General features: G+C 44.3%; 1 protein-coding gene across 3 annotated transcripts in view; it reads right to left on the reverse strand.

Moving 5' to 3' along the window:
* Positions 1-1,493: 1,493 nt before the first annotated feature.
* PID1 (phosphotyrosine interaction domain containing 1) overlaps positions 1,494-19,867 on the reverse strand; it is a 92,486-nt gene continuing 74,112 nt past the window's right edge. For all 3 annotated transcript variants that reach the window (XM_076340936.1, XM_076340937.1, XM_076340938.1), the window contains one exon: positions 1,494-3,466. In XM_076340936.1, coding sequence (XP_076197051.1) covers positions 2,990-3,466 — 477 coding nt within the window. In that variant the 3' untranslated portion in view covers positions 1,494-2,989. The remainder of the gene's footprint in view (positions 3,467-19,867) is intronic.

The following is a 19,867-nucleotide window of genomic DNA, read 5'->3' on the forward strand; positions in this document are numbered from 1 at the left end:
AAAGAGCTTAAAATCACACTCCCGGATTATTCCTGTTCTGGGTAACACCACGTGGCTGCGGGCTACGGGGGGGGGAGTAACGCCATAGCCCAGGGCTCCCGCTGGCAGATGCTGCCAGTCACAGACGTGACAAGGGGAGCAGCAAGACACCACTTCAGGGTGCAGAATAAAAGCACGCTGGAGCAACCCTTTGCATTTCCGTCTATGGTTTCTGTGTGTTGCTCCCAAATAAAGCCAGCACTGTTTGCAGAAATTTAGACTGTCCTTAAAAAAAAAAAAAAAAAAAAAAAAAAAAGACCACAAGAAAAACCCCACCAAAGGTATCCTTTGCATAACCCACACCTGCGGGTGACTTAGGGAGATAGGATCTTTTCAGCAGAACCCAGCATGTTAGAGGAAAGACCACGATTAAAAATAAAATGATGACAACGTTTCTGTCCAGTTGTGCCCTGGCCCGGACTGCTTGGTGAGAAGGGCAGGCTGTGTCGGTCAGAAGGATCACACCCACCCCCACGGCAGAAACACATCCCACGCTTCTAAGTTTTTGCTCCAAAAGTAGAAAACCCAAACCCAAATCATCCGCCGTAGTCCTCTGTAGGGCAGGCAGGAGGCATCTCGGGTCCTGTGTGTGAGGAGGGCTGGTGTCTTCCTTCTCCCCCCGCCACACTCAAGCAGCCCTCGGTTAAGAGCTGGGACTCGCAGTCAAACCTCTCCGCTGTCAGCAGGGACATCTGGCTGGGAGGATGAAGCAGGGGATTCCACACGCTGATTGACAGCAGCTTTGGTGGCAGAGCATCCAAACAAGTAAAGAAACTAACACGTGATTACAGCTCCGAGCAAAAGAAAGTTAATTTGTCAAAAGTTGAAGGAAGTTTTGCCTAATTTTGCCTTCGGTCAAAAAGACAGATACATAAATGGCAGGACTCTTTTTTTTTTTTTTTGACCCGCACATAGCCCATACATGACCCTCCACTTCCAAATGAGCCTTGTGAGAATTAAAAAGTAAATCATTTTTAGAGCCGTATTTGGAAACACTGGATCATCCAAAGATTCAGAGAGAAACAGTTCTGGAAGCTGCCGGCCCGGCGTTTTATTCCCCGTCCCACCATCTAACGCCAATCCTGAGCCACTCTGATTTCTGTAAGCAGGGCAAGATACTGCTCCCGCTCAGCAGAGCTCGTTTCAACCGGCCAGGTGTGTGTGTGGGGGGGTATCTCTGCCACCTCCTGCAAAGCAGAAATTATAAATCATGTCCACACACAGCAAAAGTAAAAAAAAAAAAACCATCTCACAGCAATAATTTACCTAAATATTTAAAAGAAAATAATTTAAAAATATTAAAGGTAAATCTCATGGAGACTGATGTAATACTAAATGGAAATAAATTAACATTTTCATTCCACTAAACGAAATGAACACAGAACCCACACACATAAAACAAAACCACAGAGTTTGCATTGGAAAGACAGCTTAAAACTCCCAAACTTTAACTCAAAACTTTTTTTTTTATTAAAGTATGAATGCATTTATGCTGGAGAATAGTTTACATACATTGTAAAGCAACAAGCATATTTTCAAGAGGTGTGGGCCCTCCTCAATATGTCTCCGTGCTCAACCTACATGCTTTAACACTGGACTCACACATACACTCTCACGTACAAACATAGAGACCCACGAAACACAGACATAGAGCTATCTGCTTCCATTAGCTTTCTTTTAAGGCTTCTGTAAGGTGCCCTAGTGCCCCTAACATTACTGTAATTATGAAGAAAATTGTATAAAGGAGCAGCATTACTTGCAAACTATTGATCTGCTCTCGGCCTTAAGAAAATATCAAAGTGAAACAAGTTTTTCCTTTTATTTGAGTTTTATTAAACATCTGCAATTAAGAAAGGCGTGACTCTGTGTATCTGTGAACAAGGAAAGACAGGGGAATCTTAACATGAGCTTCTCAACCAGAACAGATGTTCAAACCTGACTCCTAAGGGACCGTTTCCTTTGATCTTTACAGTAACGCAGCCCCGGCTGTGCGACGAGGCACTGCCAGCTCCATCCCACCAGGGCCACCCGACCGGCAATGCGGAGACCGGTAACACGGAGTTGAGGCTACCGTGCTCGTATCGCTTCAGACCTGAGGTTGATGAGAAGTCACAGTTTAAGCACTGACAGACCCAAGTGTCCCTCAGCTCTTACCAGTGGGCCCCCCTCCTGCGGAGCACATCAGGGCTGGAAAATGCAGAGATAGCGGTGCTGGCTCGCTGTACCCCTAGCAATCGCAGAGTATTTTTGCCCACCCCTTTTTGGTATCCTGCAGTATATAGTCTGAAACTGCAACTACTGGTGCTGGGTGAAAGACGTGGCAGCAGGTATATTAAGAAAATAGGTACAATGAATAAAATAAAGGATAGCATATGATATAATGTGTACATACAAGCATCTTCTTTCGTTTTTTATCTGTGAAATGTGAATTAACTGCAGAATGCCAGGCCATTAGTCTAAAAGGCTATGCATGGCTGTCTTAGCCTATGTACGGTCAAAGGATTTTTGTGATGCATCGCGGAGAAAGATTCTTCGGAAACCATTAGGGCTTTCCAGGTCTACTTGCTCTTGTGCTTCAGCCCCCAGCTAGGAATGCCAGAGGAGCAACTAATAAAATTGCCTGACCAGTCTTATAAGACAAACAGGAATGACTCTACTTCATGGTATGCACCTGAACTACGGAGACGAGAAAGGGACAGTGACGGGTGGGTGAGAGAGAAGGGGGAGGGAGCTTTTTTTCTCACTTTTACAACAGCAGCAGATTTCAATGTAACATAATTACTTTAATGATGCATATCTGTAGGTACTGAATTGCTCTTTTGATTTAAAAAGCTGGTCAGACGAGTGTTTGGCAGTCCTTTCATTCCCCAATTTCAATTGTTGCTTATTCATCTATCAGCTCTCATTCCCTAGGCCATTTCTGCCTTTGCTGAACCGCGAATGAGTTCAGTCAGCCATCGTCAGATTCAAATTCATGAGACACTTCCTCTGATGAGCTGTTCCTGTGGATCCGGCCATCGCTTTTCATGCTGTGAAAAGTCTTCTTAAAGGCCTCCATCATGGCATGGGCCAGCTTCTTGGCCTCCAGCTTGCTCTCACACTCTACAGCATGGCAGTCCATCTGGTAGGACAAGTCATCGTTGATCTCCCGATAGACCCAAGCAAAGATATTTGGGCTGACGTTGTGGTCAGCAGTGCAGTAGGCTATACGTGCTACCTGAAAGGTATCCATGTGGACTGTCGCCTCGCCTTTGAGGTCCAGATGATGCAGCCAGACTTGGAAAGGGCGAATTTCCAGAAGGGCGTTAGCTGGGTAAATATCCTCCCTGGCGAGCGTGTGCTTCTTCCATAATTCAATGACTGGTTTCTCTGTGCAGCCTGACAAAAATTGCATCCCTGTTGTGGAAACCTTACCCAAATATGTAACCTGAAAAGAAGAGCAAAGACAGGTGAAACACAGACAGCAGACTCCGGCGTTGCTTTCTGCCATCCCAGGGAACTTCCCTTTATCTGCAAAATAAAAGCACACCCCCTCCCCACCCACCGCAAACTCCCCAATTTCCCCGTCATCTTCAGTAAAACAGTTTTCAGACTGCTTTCCAGATATTTGCTTTTTCAGATGCTGACTTCACCATTCAAACCCAGATGTTAAAAATGTTCAGTCTCTTGAGTTTCAAGGGACTTCACTCTCTTCAGCTCCCCTGGAAAGCCCAGCTTTAGAGCCCATGACTGTACCTCTAAGCTCATGTTAGCAAGCCTAAGTGCTAACCACTTTTTTTTCTTTCTACTTTATTCAGATGATTTATTTGTATCGTATTTCAAACATTAATATTAGGGAGAAACATTAATATTAGGGAGACCGAGACATTCTCAGTTTGATAAGGCAAGGCTGCAGGGGGTCAGAAAAGCATGATCACGGCAGAAGGTTTTAAACTGTTTGAATGTTTTTTTTTCCAAAATGATCCTGTTTTTCCACCACTTCTGCTGTTTTGACTTAAGTATTAAGCCAGGAATAGCTCAAAGCTGTTCAAAACTCTACCTTTGAGCAGGGCTGAGACATTTATTACCTCAATTTAAGAAAATACGCTGTTAAAATAATCTAGTAATAAATCTACCTTAGTTTAATCACATCATCTCTGTGCTTTTCTGCCTAGCTCTTTTGAATAAATATCCTGTTATCCAATCTGCACAGGAAAGCAAGGTGGTTTTAGTGCCCTTACTGTATTTTGTTCACCAAAAATCAAATTCACTGAGAGGTCCATATCAAAATTCTGTGTTAAGCCTGCGCAGAAACATTCCCCTAAATCTGTGCAGCTGCTAAAGAGGCTTTCTTCCACTTACAGCTGAATGGAAGATTATTTTATCTGGGAAAAGGGATTTCCTCTAGAAAAGACAAATCAACGCCACATAAATACAATTATGCAGATTATTCTACTTATTGCTGTTGTCAGAACGGTGCATTTAAGAACAACTATATGAAAGCAAAATTGCTGCTAATTTGTCTCTTGCAGCAGTAACTGCTTGAGGCAGAATCTTGTGCCTCTTGCTTGATGTCTTATGTGCATTTTACGCAAGGCGTTTGGAGGAAAAAAAGTAATCCCTTGCACTTTCCAAACTAATTTCTTCAAAATTCTGTATTAAACATGCAGTATCAGATATTTTTATTTTGTATATGCTTTAAGAAATGCAAAGAAAAAATATGGGATTTCCACATTTAAACACAGTAAAAAAAATCACCCCCACAAGGAATACAGGATTTGTATTCCATGCAAACAAAATTTTCCATAAGAAAAATATTTTGCTGCAAGCTTCATAGGTTTTGTTAAACTGAGAGACCTAAATTAAGCCATAATTAGGAAAAAGCTTACAAAACATTCTTGGAAGTCCGTGTGGCTTAATCACGCCTGCCAAAAAACCAATTTCATAGCATTGACATTTCAAAATGGGAAGTCTTATTCTTTGCCTATAAATATTCATGCTTTGCACTGGGAATATGTTAAATCTTATAAAGCTTCATATTTTTTGAAACAGTGGGAAACACAACAGCTAGAACAGTTAACAAGGCAAGACCTACCAGTGTTTTGCTTTATTTTATTTTATTAGCAATGAGAGTTGAGTTCCCTGAAGTACTGTGGAATAACTTAAAAGCAAACCTCAGAGCTCACAGCGCCAACTAAACACATGCAAACAGCACATACAAGACCAAAGGGGAATGTGTCTGCAACATACTGGGGGGGGGGGGGGGAGTATTTCAACATATATCCACAATCTTATCGCTTTGAAAAGATCAAGATCGGTGTGCAAATTTGCACATTCGATGTATTCGAAAGGTTCGCTCAGCACCATTTCATATTCACAAGCCAGCTAACAAAAGACTAACACGCACTGTAAATTAACTGAGCATTTGGGGTTAGAGTCAAAGCCCGCTGCAGTAACAGAAGTCCTTCGCTGACTTCAAAGAGATTTGCACAAAGCCTTTAAACCCTGAGGAACAGAGAATTAGCCTCTTGCTCACGCATTTTGTCACTGCCTAAATACAGCTTTGAATCCCCGGCCGCAGGAGAGATGCTGTTTGGAGAAGACGGGTATCACTTGGAGCACGCAGAAATAAGCACCTCTGGTTAGCGCACAACAGTAAACGCAGGGAATTGTTTCATTACGGGCTTGTCTGCAAGAGGAAGCTGTTGACAGCACGTAAGCTGCCCTGCCGCAACGGCGTGAGGAATGGGAGAGGAGAGGAAAGCAAAGGCAGCTACGTCCCACTTAGGAAGCATTAGTACGGGTCTTCCCAGGCAGTCAGCGCTGCTGAGCTCGGTGCTGCAAATTCACCCCCAGCACACAGAGCACCAGCTTCTCAGCACGGACGACTCCCAAGTGATGCTCGGGACACCTCTGGCAGCTGAGGAGCAAGACCAGAGCGGGTTGTCACACGGGAGCGTAAATTGAGTTTAACGTTCTCTCTGTTCCTTCCCTGCCGCTAACTGCAACCCCCTGTTGGCCATCAATCCGTGCGTGGCCTGCTTAAGTGTGAAGTCACACAAAAAAAAATATATTTCCTTACAAATAAAGTATTTGTATTTTACGAAGAAGGATGAGATGATGGCTTGTTTACCAAAATGGGACGTAATGGTCTGATTTACTGTCCCAGTTCTGTCACAGTATAACTGCGTAGGAACCTTTGGAAAGTTGCTTCGTTTAACACCCCTTTGCATCTCCATTATATAAATTTCATTTTCCTTTGAGGACCCATTCATAAATATTTATAAGGTGCTTAGACATTGCAACAAGGAGTTCACAGGAGAGAGAATAAACAAAACCTCTGGTTTAGAGTCTCTCCTGTACTGTGTCTTACATAGAAACATCAACACCTACTACTGCTGGGTTTTTTTGTTTCTTTTTAAACAAACGATCATTTTTTTTCCTAGTTGAGATACAAGCATTTCACAAGAGTAGCATTACCAAAGCTCTTAGTGAAGACAGATGTCTAACATTTCATCGCTTCATGGTCCCCTGCTAAATACAGAACAGGGATACAGGGGCTGGCGAGGCACCTCGAATATTTGACACAAAAAAAGGCAGCATCCTGTTCAGAACAAAGTTTTCTTCATGATTAAATATCATCTACACGTTATCCATTACATATTAGTCCACCTGGAGCTGGCCAATTTAGTAACTTAGATATTAATGTTTGCATAATTGCAGGGACGGTACCAGTATAAACTAAAACCGGCAAAAGATGGATTTATAGGGCACTTCTCCCTGAGCTCTCAGTTACGAGGTTATTCCACAAGCAATGCTCCCTGCATTTCAGCTGCTACTTCATCACGTCTCACAGCACACCCACCTTTATTTAAATGCCCAGAAACCATTGACCACACACATCACTAGAGTAAAGCTATTGCAGTACAACCATCTTCCTTTCCGATTTGCAAGTTTGCCAACCAAAGATCAAAGAACAGATTATTCCTTCCGTTATCAGATGGAGAAGAAAATTATTTTGAGGCAAAAATTCCCACTGGTGGTCTTTTCCATTAAAATCGATGGTGTCTCATCAGTGTGAAGCTAGCAAGATGTATTAAAAAAAAAAATAAAAATAATTTCATCTTTAATACTCGTAAGAACCAGATGTGAAGGGCACAGAAAGACATCTTCATCATCATCATTATTATTATTATTATGATGTGTGGATGTGCAAACACACACTGAAGAAGTGCCTGAACAGACTCAACCGTAGAGCCTTACTAACTAGAGGGTAATCATTGACAAGGACTGGCAATAGCCACAGCTCAGGCCGAAAGCTGCATCTGTGATAATACAGCTCTGACCACCAGCCAGAGTTCACCAGGACCGAATAAAGCTTTTCCTTCCTCCGAAACACTGGACAGAGGTCACCTGGCAGCAAACATCAGTCCAGGAAGACGACTGATTTGTGACAGCATGGCATGTCCTCTAGCAAGTGCCATCCCATACACACCGAGGCCAGTAGCCGCGTTCCCTCCCCTCTAGCCTCAGTGCAAGGCAGAGTAGCCACGGGTTGGTTGTAACGTGTAAATTATGATTATTGCCGTTGCAGCCTTTACCTGTTTTGAACACTGTATTTTAAGTGAGAAAAGGAACGGAAAAGCCAGCTCAATGCCACTGTGTTAACCTTAAGCAATAAAGGCATTTCATATCATATCTTCTTCCAGGGGTAGGAATATATTTCTCTATGGCACTTTCAGTCCTTTGGTTTGTGTGTTCCATCTTTCACATGGATTCCTGGAAGATAAAACTCGCAACAACTTCTGGTGCATGTTAAAAATTATCCACATTCTTTCCAGCCTTTCTATGGCAAACTGGCATTTTCCATCTGATCCTTCGCTCCCCGGCAAGCCACTGTCACCCAACATGACATGAAATACACTTGTGGTTTCAGCACTTTTGTGCTTGCAAACATTCAAACCTTTAGCAAAAGCCAAGATGCTCCGAAGAGCTCCTTATTTCACCCTAGAGACGTGCCAACATCAGTGTCAGAATCTGACAAAACTGTCCTCAATAGAAAAATGCTGTGCCTTTGCCCTTTCCTAACACAGCCACAGCCATCTGACAAGTAGAGATGTCTCATGTCAAAGGACATGAAGATTAATCGATGTCATCTTTCATGCACTGTCCTGGACACACACAAACACCTGAGTATTTTGACATTGTTGTTTTCAACCCCTTCAGTCCAATAACGTATAGTGAAAATATCTTTTAATAACTAGGCTCAAGAGCTTACCAACTTTGAAAAGACCAATAGAGCAGCTGCCATAGACATTTTCACTTCTAGTACAGCACGATTTGTCAGAAGTAATAAGGGGGTTTTACTTTCCATGCTCAATTCTTTTCTTTATCACTGACCTCACATTGTTTACTTGCAGCTCCTATGAGATAAAGAACAGCTTAGCTCCTGCATGTGTCGATCTGACACCCCTATGGACCCTAAGTCCATACTGCTCCTAAGTCACGAGCCTCAGTTGGGCACCTAAAGTTAGGCGGCCCAATTTCTTTTTCTCCCTCTGTTCCCTATCCCCAGTCCACAGACTAGTATTGCTCCAAGAAAGCAGATCCAAGTTGTAAAGATCCGTAATTACATTACATGAGGGCAGATGCTCTCTCGGCACAGGAGTCTGGCATGGGAACACGTACGCACACAGGACTCTGGGCTCTCTCATTATTCAAGACCATATGGATCAAAGGACCATATGGAAAATTAACTACTTAGTTATTTCTTTAATATAAGTATTTTTTCCACGCCAGATAATGAGAGTCTTTGTCAACAAAATTAACAAAGAAAATGAAAAAATTAAAGCAAATAGAGCACTGAACTTGAGCCAGCAGGTATTTACTCTGCATATTTGCAGTCACCAGAGGATGCCCTAGAGGATCTTGAATCTTATGCAAATCTTAGTAATAGGCAACTGTCCCTTTTGTCGATCTGTGTTTTAAAATAAACATTCTTTTAGCCTCAGATCTGGTCTAGTTGCAACTGATTATGTTTGATCCGAGACAGAAAGATATTCCTCACTTAAAGGTGAGGCAAACAGAGGTAATGAGACATTTTCTTCCTGAAATCAGAAGAATTTCTCCTGTGGCAACTTCAGGGCATGTGGTAATGAAAAAACGATTGGAAGGGTCTGTGTCAGGATGCACAGGTATAGACCCTCCTGTCGGCAAGTAAGCCGTCAGCTTGTCCTGGCCAAGCAAGAAGCACCAGCCTAAAGATTGGGTAAATTCGCAAAAATATTTAAGAGGAATACAGAGGAGACTTGAAGAAAGGAGCAGCCAAAAGCAGGTATGGGAAGACGCATGCATGTCTTGTTATAAATTGCCGCTGGAGCACAGATAAACACGCAGAGGCTCTCCGGGTTAGCAATGCAAAAGCACACGCAGGACAAGAAAGCCCAAGCTTCACCCAGCCTCCGTGCACGTATTGTCGAGGCCAGAACAAAGCAAGCTCGATCTCCACATCGTTACCAGGTCTGGAAAACACTGCGAGAAGCTGCTACTCAGAAAACCTGCGCTCGGGTCTCCCTGTGCCCCAGCAGCCAGCCACACCACCAGGCACCGGGCTTGGTGAAGTCCAAAGCTGTCTGGATGGCTCCAGTGCCCCAAAAGGCATCAGAAGATCGCATTAGATATGGTGCTGGTGGATCCCCAACATCACCTTTTTTAGTTCAGAGCCAAAAACAAAGAAAAATATATACAAGAAAAAAATAAGATTAAAAGGGCATGTTTCCCCATGGTGGCCACTGCCACCTGGAATACCTCCCCTTCACGCAGCACGTTACCCTCCCGTCCCCGGTCAAAAAGCTTTGGAGAGACTCTCCGAGAGGAGCCCTGGGCAGCCTGGCAGGACCCACCAGGATGTCTGCTGGTCCCTCGGGGCCGGGGAACGCAGTGCAGCGTTTGGAAAGCCGGCCAGGAGCCAAGGTGGCCGGCGGGGAGCTTCATTGCAATGGCAGCATGCACAAAGCCCACAGGGCTCCCACCCTGGGTGGCCGGGGAGGGTCAGGGCTCACCGGAGTCACACAGCTTTGAGCGCTGAAACTGGGGTTTTTTTTATCCACAGCGGAGCTGGGATACGAGCGGGACAGGCCCGTAGCGGGCTGCCCGGCAGCTCAGTCAGTCACGGCACACCTTTCATTTCAGTAAAAGCAAATTTAGCTGCAGAGTCATTTGCAACACCTTTAATTAATGCACCCAGCTGCTGGCGCAGAGGGAGCGCTCCGTGCCAGCCAGGGTGCCTGCCTCGCCGCACCACCGCGGCGGCTCGGCTCTCCTCGCCCTCAGGCGCAGTGACTCTGCCTCAGGCTGGCGGCTTTGGGATTTAGAGCCAAAAACTGCTTTTTGGCTCCGGAGGAAAAACAAAAATATCCCAGACATTCCACTGGATCGCTGACCAAATACCGTGAACTGCATTCAAGCAACGTTTGCTTAAGTAAGACCCAACAAACTATCTCAGTTAAGGAAAAAGGCTGCACAGTTTCCCTCTGCCCGTCACTGCTTCCTCACCCACACTGCCCGCCATCCAGGCAAAGCCTTCGCAGCACAAACATGAGGGTCTTTGTGGGAACCGCAGAGCTCCTCAGCACACAGAAATACTCAGTAAATGCAGTAACGTGGCTTACAGAAATATGCGAAGAACTGTTTTATTTTGGAGATGAAATTCAGAGGGAGAACAGACTGAGCTGGGCAACCTTTTAATGGAAAATAACCATCGGCTGACGGCTGCCCTCCGGTTTAGGAGGGAGGGAAAAAAAGATCAGTAGTTAATGCCTGATTTATTCCAAGGAATCAAAGAGTAGCTCCAGAAAAAGCTGGTAGTGTCAGCACCTCTTCAGCAGTTAAGTCAACAGCTAGCATCTGACTCCTTTAGTGGGAACAAAGCTGAACCTAAGTCTTAAAACAATGCTAAAATTCCCCCTCAAAAAACAAAAATAATAAACAAGCTCAGCAAGAAATGCATTCAACTCTTTACATCTTCAGAACTCCTTTGGAAAAACAACCGCTGGGCAGCAGCTGCTCCTTCCCTCCCTCCCTCCCTCTGTCCGTCTGTCCCACAGCCATGCTCGCAGCAGCCCTTCACAGGTGCCTTCATTTTCCCATGTGTTTCTCAGCTGTGGCCGTGCAGCAGATCCTGCCTCAGCTCAGTCCCAGGAAGGGTTCACCACACAAGTAAGGTATAAAGTGACAGCGCGGGGCAGTCATTTTGGACGTAACTCAATCCCTTTTAGGGATACCTAAATCTCTTTAAAGGACACAAGAGCTCTGGTTATTTTTAACCCACCATTATTCTTCCAGGTTTTACAGCCCCTGCGCTTCCAGGCAGCTGTAGCAGGTGAAGGAGGAGCTGGGGCACTGTGAAAATGCCTTTTCTTGAAAAATGCTCATCCCCAGTAGAAAGAAAAACATATTACCAATTTCACTGCTGCTTCTGTGCTAGCCTAGGAAAGCCCTTTAACACGGCAGCAGGCAGAGCAGATGAGTTATCGTGGTCCAGGGTGGGTGTCCCAATGTCCAGTCCCACATCTGCCAGGGCAGCATCTCAGGCATGGGGCTTTTTTGATGGAGGGCAGAGCTCACCCACAAAGGACCTCTCATTCCTCAGACAGCGAGCAGGACAAACACTCCAGAGACTGCGGACGACGGACGTCAAGCGCAGGGCACATCTCCGAGATCCTGTCCCAGCTCTGAGCGAGACACCCAAGAGCACACAGACATCCCAGAGCCCCTCGTCCCGGCCAAATAAAACCCCAGTCCTCCCAGAGCAGAGCTCTGCCAGGCCTCCCGCTGATGGCTCTTGGGGAGGGGAGCAGAAGGCAAAAACCTCTGCAGAGTGCCCACAGGAGCGGAGCCCTCCTTACCCCACGCGACCAGCCCCATCACCAACGCTAACCCCCACTGCCTAGGGGAGAGGGGGGAAAACACATTGACATTTGGCAAGTTTAAGAGCTAATAAATAAATACACTGGAAGAGAAAAAATTTACCCTCGACAGCTTAATTGGTGAGATCTGAGAGGAACAAAAGCAAACAAGAAAAAGCCCACTGGCTCCATAGGCCAAATAGCCAGTGCGGGATAAATAAGGCAGCAAGCAGAGCTCTCCCTCAGAAACACAACCCTGAGAAACGCAACGGTCCAAGCTTTTCACCTTTCATTACATCAGGCTGCTGCTCAACAAGCTTCTTTATAAACTACCCTAGGTATTAAACTACTGTCCTCAGTTAGACCTAAGAGCATCTAACTTATATCCAGCGACCAGGAGTCTCGGCCTAATTGGCAAAATGGTTAACCAAGCCCAAACACAACCTCAGCAAGAGCCAGCTCTGCTCCCTGCAACCTCCCGTTAGCAACAAAAGGATCACCTCTTACATTTCATTTTCCACTGGACAAGAAGCTCTTTTTGTGGTTTGGCTTGCGGGGATGAGTCTGAAATGAAATCAAGTGGAACTGGCAAACTGCAGCTAGCTTGCAGTCGGAGACACTTGGGTCCTGGTGTGAGCGGAAGATTTACGCTGCGCTATTTAAAACTCCAGAAATCAATTTAATTCTAGCAGCGATTTAAAAATGTTGTAGTGCAAGACATAACTGAATGAACAAATACATCGATCATACACAACCTCAGCAGGGCTGCCGGACACCCTACTGTACAAGTTGATGATTACATTTATTCCCAAACATTTTCTTTATGTTGCCATTTAGATCACTTTCCTTCTTTGTCTCCTTTCATTGCCTCACATAACTTCCCTTCTCTATGCCCAGTTACCACTGGGTTGAAATTAATTCTTGGATAAGCCAGTTCATTTCCCACTGTCCTTCAGGAGTCTTCCCAGGGCGAGGAGAGATGTGGAGGCAGCCAGGGAAGGGAGAAGAAAACCACCCCACACTGCAGTCACTATTTGCGATTACTTGGAGTTTCCTTCACAAAAAGTCCTTCCAAAACCTCTCCTCTGCCACCTCAAAACCCTCACTTTGAGAACGTCCCTTCTGCCAGGAGAAAGTGGCGTAAGTTTGTATGATCGTGATCTCCCCCAAACAGACATCTACCTTCACATTTATGTTCAAATTACACACAAGCTTTTTTCCCTACACATTCTTTATTTACATGAGGTTCAAACCAAGCATGGAAATCTGATTAAGCAACTCATCGTGTTTCAGAAAGCTTTTCGGTCCTGGGCTCCTCACTGCTGCTGTCTCGTAGCAGAGGGAAGGAGCCCACGGGCAGAGGCGGGGGGAGCAGGCTGTTTGCTTTTACTTTCTTCCCCTTCCTTTCCAACCCACAGAAAGCTCACTTAGGCACCGGTCCTACAAAAACTTCTCCAATTGTACCTAATGGAGCATGCAAAGAGCGAGTACGGGAATGGCTATATAACTTGGGCCACTGTTTCCACCAAGGCATGTGCATTTTACAATTTCTCCAAGACTTTGGACACTGAAGCACTCCCAGAAAGCCATGCAAAGCACGCGTCTTTCAGGATCTTTTATGGCTAAGAGATCTGCCCTCACGGGTCCCTTCTTTGAGCATTGCCCACGAGATCCTTGCGTTTCCCTTTCAGTTCCTCCTTTTAAAAGAAGATGCCAAGTAATAAAACTGAACAAAGCCCGTGTTACTAAGACATTCAGTTCTGGAGACCAAGCATCTCAACTGCACTTGCTTCCTGGCACAACCTGACAACACCTGAAATTAAGAGCAAAAGGGAAGGGAGCCAGGTTCGGGGACCACTGAAGATAACTACAAATTGGGTTTGTATTTCAAGAGAAGTGTCAGGCCTACATCGCAGGAAGAACAGAAGAAAAATAACGACAACTAAACCACTTCAGTTCTTCCTCCCCCTGAGAGCCGTAAGACCAGTAACATCCAAAAAAAGAAAAAATTACGAAATAAACCACAGACATGAGAGAGACCCAGAAATGGCAGCACTGGCTCCTTCTGCTATCCTCCCCACACTGCAAATGAAAGGCATTCCCTGAAGAGAACGGGGGAAACACAGAAAAATCACCCCCCATATAAATGTAACTATACCCGCACCTGCAAAGTCTCCTATTAAGGTGCTCGGTCATTAGTTTTACATCTCCTTCATGTGTCACTGTGTGAAATGAGTTCCATCACTTAGCAAAACCCTTAGAGATTTCTCCAGCTCTCACAAGTTTTAGCATCTCCAGGAAAAGTCTTTTTTGAAGGCTGAGGAAGAAATACAGTGCCTACACTGGGATGGAGCTCTTACACTGCAGCAATGAAAAAGAGACCTTGCATATTTCAACCTAATAAAAAGCACTAAATACATTATTAAAAAGAGAACATAGTTAAACAACTCTTTTTATGGCTAAATGAGCCCTTAGATAAATATACCTGATTTATTATTTATGTTTGTTTGTATTACCAAATTCTGGATCAGGGCCATAGCAACACAGGCTCTGCACAGACAGAAAGAATACAACGTCCCTGCCTCTAAGGTATATGACACTATATTACAATTTAACCAGAAATTTCCCACTCAACAATGCAACAGTATGTTAGCAGACTAAACAAACAATTTTAAAAGAACAAATATGTCCCATGGAGTATAATGATGGAAGACAATGGTGCCACACAGTTTTTAATTCATTTCCAAAGCCATGGTTCACAGTGCCTCCAAGGTCCTGTTTCCACAATGAATTTAGTGCTTGCCTGTGCCTTCAATACAGTCACTTTCCATTCGGATAATGTCTTTCCAACCGGTACAGAAAGATCTGAAAGCGAGCCGTAGCCCCCGTGAGCATCCAGTGAATTGGGTATTCATGCAGACTACCCGGGCTCCAGACAGGTTCATCTCCTGGGAATTTCTCCAGGCAGCGAGAGGTCTTTTACAGTGACATAGAGGGAGCCTCCCTCCTTTTCTGGCTAATTTAATCACAGCATCACCCATGCGCCTCTCCAAAAAAAGCTACATTGCCTCCAACCCATTCTCTTGGCACGTATTTCAGCTCTAAGGCGATGAGCCTACGTAGCAGCCAGAAAGCACAGTCCTTAACCACCTGGAGCAAAAACCGAGACGTGGAGACTTCTACGGTGCTAATTTCAGCCAAGATGAAAGGAAAGACCGAGCCTTAGTTTGGAAAGCCTGAAAGGCGGCACTCCAAAGCGCAGAACTGTCTGGAGGAAAAGAAGGGGAGGGGGGCAAAGGTCCTCTTCTCTGGGGACAGTTCTACTTATCACTGCTGCAATTTAGATCATCTATTACAGCAGCTTGCCCCCAGTACAATTCAGACGGCTGCAGGTCAGACCCAATCACTATTCACACCAGTTGTACAGCAAACTCCTAGGAGCTCCTTTCATATCCACAGTTCATCTCTCTGGTATTATAGAGGTCATGGCTTTTACAAAGGGCAGAAAATTCATTTTCATAGTTTTCACTGGCCCTGAAGTTGACTTTGCAAAGACAAAATCTATAGTGAATAGCCCTGCTGTTGATCTGTTTGATGAAGGACAAACCGGTGCAAATTTTAGGGATCAAAGGAAAAAAAGAAACTACTTATGATGGAAATAAATAAACCCTTCACTGTTTTTCTTGACACTTACTGTCTTCGTGCAACAATAAATACTTGCAGTTAAAAACATAATAACCAGTAATATTCTAAAAAGGCCCCAGTCTTGCAGTTCTCAGCCAACCAAAACTGCCATCTGGGTTTTAAAAATCGCTCCAATTTATATTTGCAGAGGATTTCTGCATTTGTATGAATAGTAAGAAAGAAAGCCTATAAAGATACAGCAGCAAAACACAACAGTGGGATCAATACTGATGCAGAGCAATCGCTGAACCTGCAGAGCATCACATTCATCTACCCTCCATAGCCTGTGTTGCTTTAGGGGAAGTTAGGGTAAAAGAAATACGACAGCAGCTCCACTCATTCCTATTTTCTGTCTTCCTCTTCACAGTCTGGCAGTCGCTGGGACTACACGGCCAAGCCGTAGGGAGCAGAGAGCCTCGCGGGTGCTTTGCCATGGAAGCTCGGGCACCTTTACTCCGGTTGCTGCTTGGCCTACCTGGGGACGGACGGTCAGTTCTGGATAAAGCAACACTAACTCTCCGAAATCGCTCTTCAGCATGACAACAGAACACAGCTTCCTAAAGCAAAGAACGTTACAGGCTGCCTATGACATTGCCTCTAAGCCAAACACATCCATCCTATGGAGCACAGGCCATTTCGTAGCATAATAAGCTCAGTGAGGTCTCACCACCCAAAAGTTAACATATTGCGAACTATGACTGCAATATATATCTGGTAAAAATCTCAGAAGTCTGATAATTGCTTTCTATATAAACAATTACTCAAACATTTTCCATTAACAAGGTGTTTCACAGCTCTGTAACAAGTAAATACTTAGTCTTAGCCATTTATCATCATCCTACACTTACAATTTTCCATATAATTATTAAAATTATTTAATAGAATAAGCAGATCTTTTTAAGAGCTTAATAGTTCTTGATCATATCAAACTAAGAGTCCAACCAGCACATAATACTTTCTCCAGCACTTTCCAGTATCAGACAGAAAGGGAAGCGTAAAGAAGCAGGGTCCAAACTGACAAAGCAATGGCCAAGACTGGAGTAAACTGCCCACAGGGGAAGGTTTCTCTTCCCCAAACAGCAGGAACCAAATATTTCCAGGCATTTCAAGAAAGCCCATGGGTATAGAGTGCTCTCTCCCTTTGCTTTGAGGTATCTACAGACAGATTTTCAAAAGAGCACAGACAGTAACACGTGTCAAGCATTTTGAGAAAAGCTGACCACTCGGTATCTAGAAATACAGACAGAAATTGGCAAGACAGATCGGTGTGTGCATTATCAAATGAGGAATTACTTGTCTTTTAAAATCCTGTAGCTTTCCCCATCTAGGCTGAAGCAAGCAAAGTCAAAGTGCTCCTGTTCCTAGGGAGGTTTGATACAACGCTGGTGTGAGGCACAGTTGTACTTTCACTCGCAGGATTAGAGCCCTTGCTAAGTCTCTCCTAACAGCCTGGTTTCCTACCAAAGCTGTTATTATTTTGGTTAAATACTTTTAAATAGAAAATAACATATATTTTAGGTTTAATTATGCATAAGCTTAAATATGACAGCACAATAGAGGAAAACAGCATTTTGGGTAACATAGAATTTACTTTAGATTTACTTTATGCTAAAAATGTAGATACTTACAGTAAAAGCACACACTATATTATTTGTCCCCTGTCATCTGTCTCTAGCCTTCCACTCTTTTCCTCTGCTGCCTCCTCATCAAAACAAGTTGGTATCTCTTGTTGGGCCGAAACCAAGTCAAAGATTCTTTAATTACAGTGCAAACCCACAAGCAGCATTAAAGTTCAAGCCTTGTATGCAAAAATCAGATCTGAACAGGCCAACCTTGCTATTCCTGTGAGGGAATCTTATTTACAAGAAAACATCCTGCTGCTACAAGAAACTCACAAAAAAAAAAAAAAGGCAGAAAAAACCACCACCACCACCCCCAGTGTTTCTTACTCCAGGCAAGGGCAGCCAGCACATGATGTTTCTCTGAAGGATCTTGTTTACCTTTTCTTTCCCAAGGAGAAAAAGCTGAAATAGAGGTTAGTCCCCACCCGAAAAACCAAGTACTATGGCAGACAATATAGATCATAATTTGTCTTCATGTTTTGTCATTAGCAAGGTAAGATTTTTATTTTCATTTAAAAAAATGTAGATACAAACCAACTGCATCTCCCTTCTCACAAAAGCACCGAAGAGAGATTATAAAAATCTCCCCATTTAAAACAGCCAGAGCAAGAACAAGGCAGTCCCTCCCATGGCAGCAAGATCACACAACACGCACTGGTGAATTGGAACACAGCCCTCCTGGGGATGAACTCACTAACGCCCAGAAATGGCATTAATGCATCATATCGTAATGCCTGTCACAGCCTTAGGTTCCGAAGATCCCAAATTGTTCAGCAGTGCATAGGCAGCTTCCTGTCTTCATGCACACAGTGACACCACGCTATTCTAACAGGAGGTGATATATACGTACTACAAAATAATTCCATTGAATTAATTATAACACCTTTCTTCTCAAAGAAGCATTTAGCAAGCTGTATCATTAAAATATAAACAGCAGCTGCCTACGTGTCCCTGTATACCCCAAATCCAGAGTTTAGAAGAGGAGGTGATGAATAGTATTACCGAGGGAAACTGCAAGGGCAATTTATGAGGGAGCAGTGTAATTAATGGAAATGGAAATTGGGCTCTAGCAGCCACGCTCAGAGTGCTACCCTTGCAAAAAGAGACACAGTTTTCCAATGATTGCAGCAGTTGGGACATTGTCTGTCTCATTCACAGCACAGCGTCATTAGGAGAGGTGCCTCCCAACAGCATGGGAGAGCACTGCCTTTACACCACCACATCTGCCACACTCTCACTCACTTTGCAGAGCAGGTCCTGGCTACATAAACACCCAAGAATCAGCAAATACAAAGGAGAGGCATTCGTGACGCAAGGTAACTTCACTACTTTCTTGCATCTGCCTGCCTTCCTGCCTGCCATTTGCTCTGCTTCCTTCCTTCCCTCCCAGGAAAGTGCAATCCTGGCAATGGACAAGTGCCCCACCAGCGCTGCCCGCACCGGCCGGGCGATGGAAATAGGTGTGAGCTGCCTCTGCCTGGGACAGAGCCCGGACAGAGCGTGGAAGCTATGAAAAGCACAGCAAGTGGGAAGTTTATATAGGGAAGACTGGAAACGTGTGGAACAGGGCAAGAGCCACGACATGACCCCAAGAAAGCTCTTGCTGGATATGCAGCTGTTTCCAGGGTGGATCGCAAACCAGAGTACACCCTTCACAGGGAAGTGCGTGGACATCCCTGAGTGATCCATGAGGATACTCCTAGGCTCCTTATAGCCACTCAAATGGAGTTAATCTGATCACAAACCAGTGATTAGAATGAACACTGAAAGGTTTACCCAAACATTTTCAATTTAAGATATTGGGAAGAAATTTTAGAAGGTGAATAGAAGAAATTCCATGGAGTGGTCCAAAGAAAGCGCATCTCAGGGGTGGGTCATACCATAGAGGATACCAGCCAGAAAGGCTAATAAAAACAGAGAAGCTGTGAGATCCCAGCAGAACTGCCACCTGTGCTCTCCTGGAGGTGGTCCAGGAGGCTGACGGCACGGTACCGCACGCCAAAGCAAAATCTACTCTCCATTATATAAGGCTGATGCACTTTGGAAAAATACATAACCAGTACGGTTAGGTTTAGCAAGCGAGAACTTGAGAGAAGGCAAAAATCACTTTGGCTACTACTTATAGATTGGGTTTGGACTTGTATTACAAACTGAAAGAGATCAGGAAACCAAACATTTCTCTTTGATGTAGAGCACAAACTGCTCTGGAGTTTCTTTTTTTCCTTTTATGCTTTAGGCAAAGGAGACATAATGTCCTTCACACTTTCCGACTAACACTTAAAACTCTTACGCAACACAATGTCAGGTCTAACTAAGATCTTGCATTTGAACTAATTAAATCAAGGATGCAATGGCAAGAACAGGTTTCAATCTTGCTTGTGTTCTTCTCCAATTCCAGCAACTAAGCTGCCACCTTCAGGCACCTTCTTTTTTTGAAATGAAAATGAAGTAAACACACACGCAGTAAAATAACAGAACAGAAATTTGTATCCAAGGGTGTCCTGCAAGTGTGGAAAAGGAGACAAAGCTGTGGGCTTTGCCAAATGGCACAATCATCATCTTAGGCCTGGAAAAAATCTGCAAGAATCAACAAAAGACTAACACAAATCTTTCCACGCAGATGGATAAAGCCACACA

This window comes from Aptenodytes patagonicus, chromosome 6 (assembly GCF_965638725.1).
Source record: "Aptenodytes patagonicus chromosome 6, bAptPat1.pri.cur, whole genome shotgun sequence".
Classification (NCBI taxonomy): domain Eukaryota; kingdom Metazoa; phylum Chordata; class Aves; order Sphenisciformes; family Spheniscidae; genus Aptenodytes; species Aptenodytes patagonicus.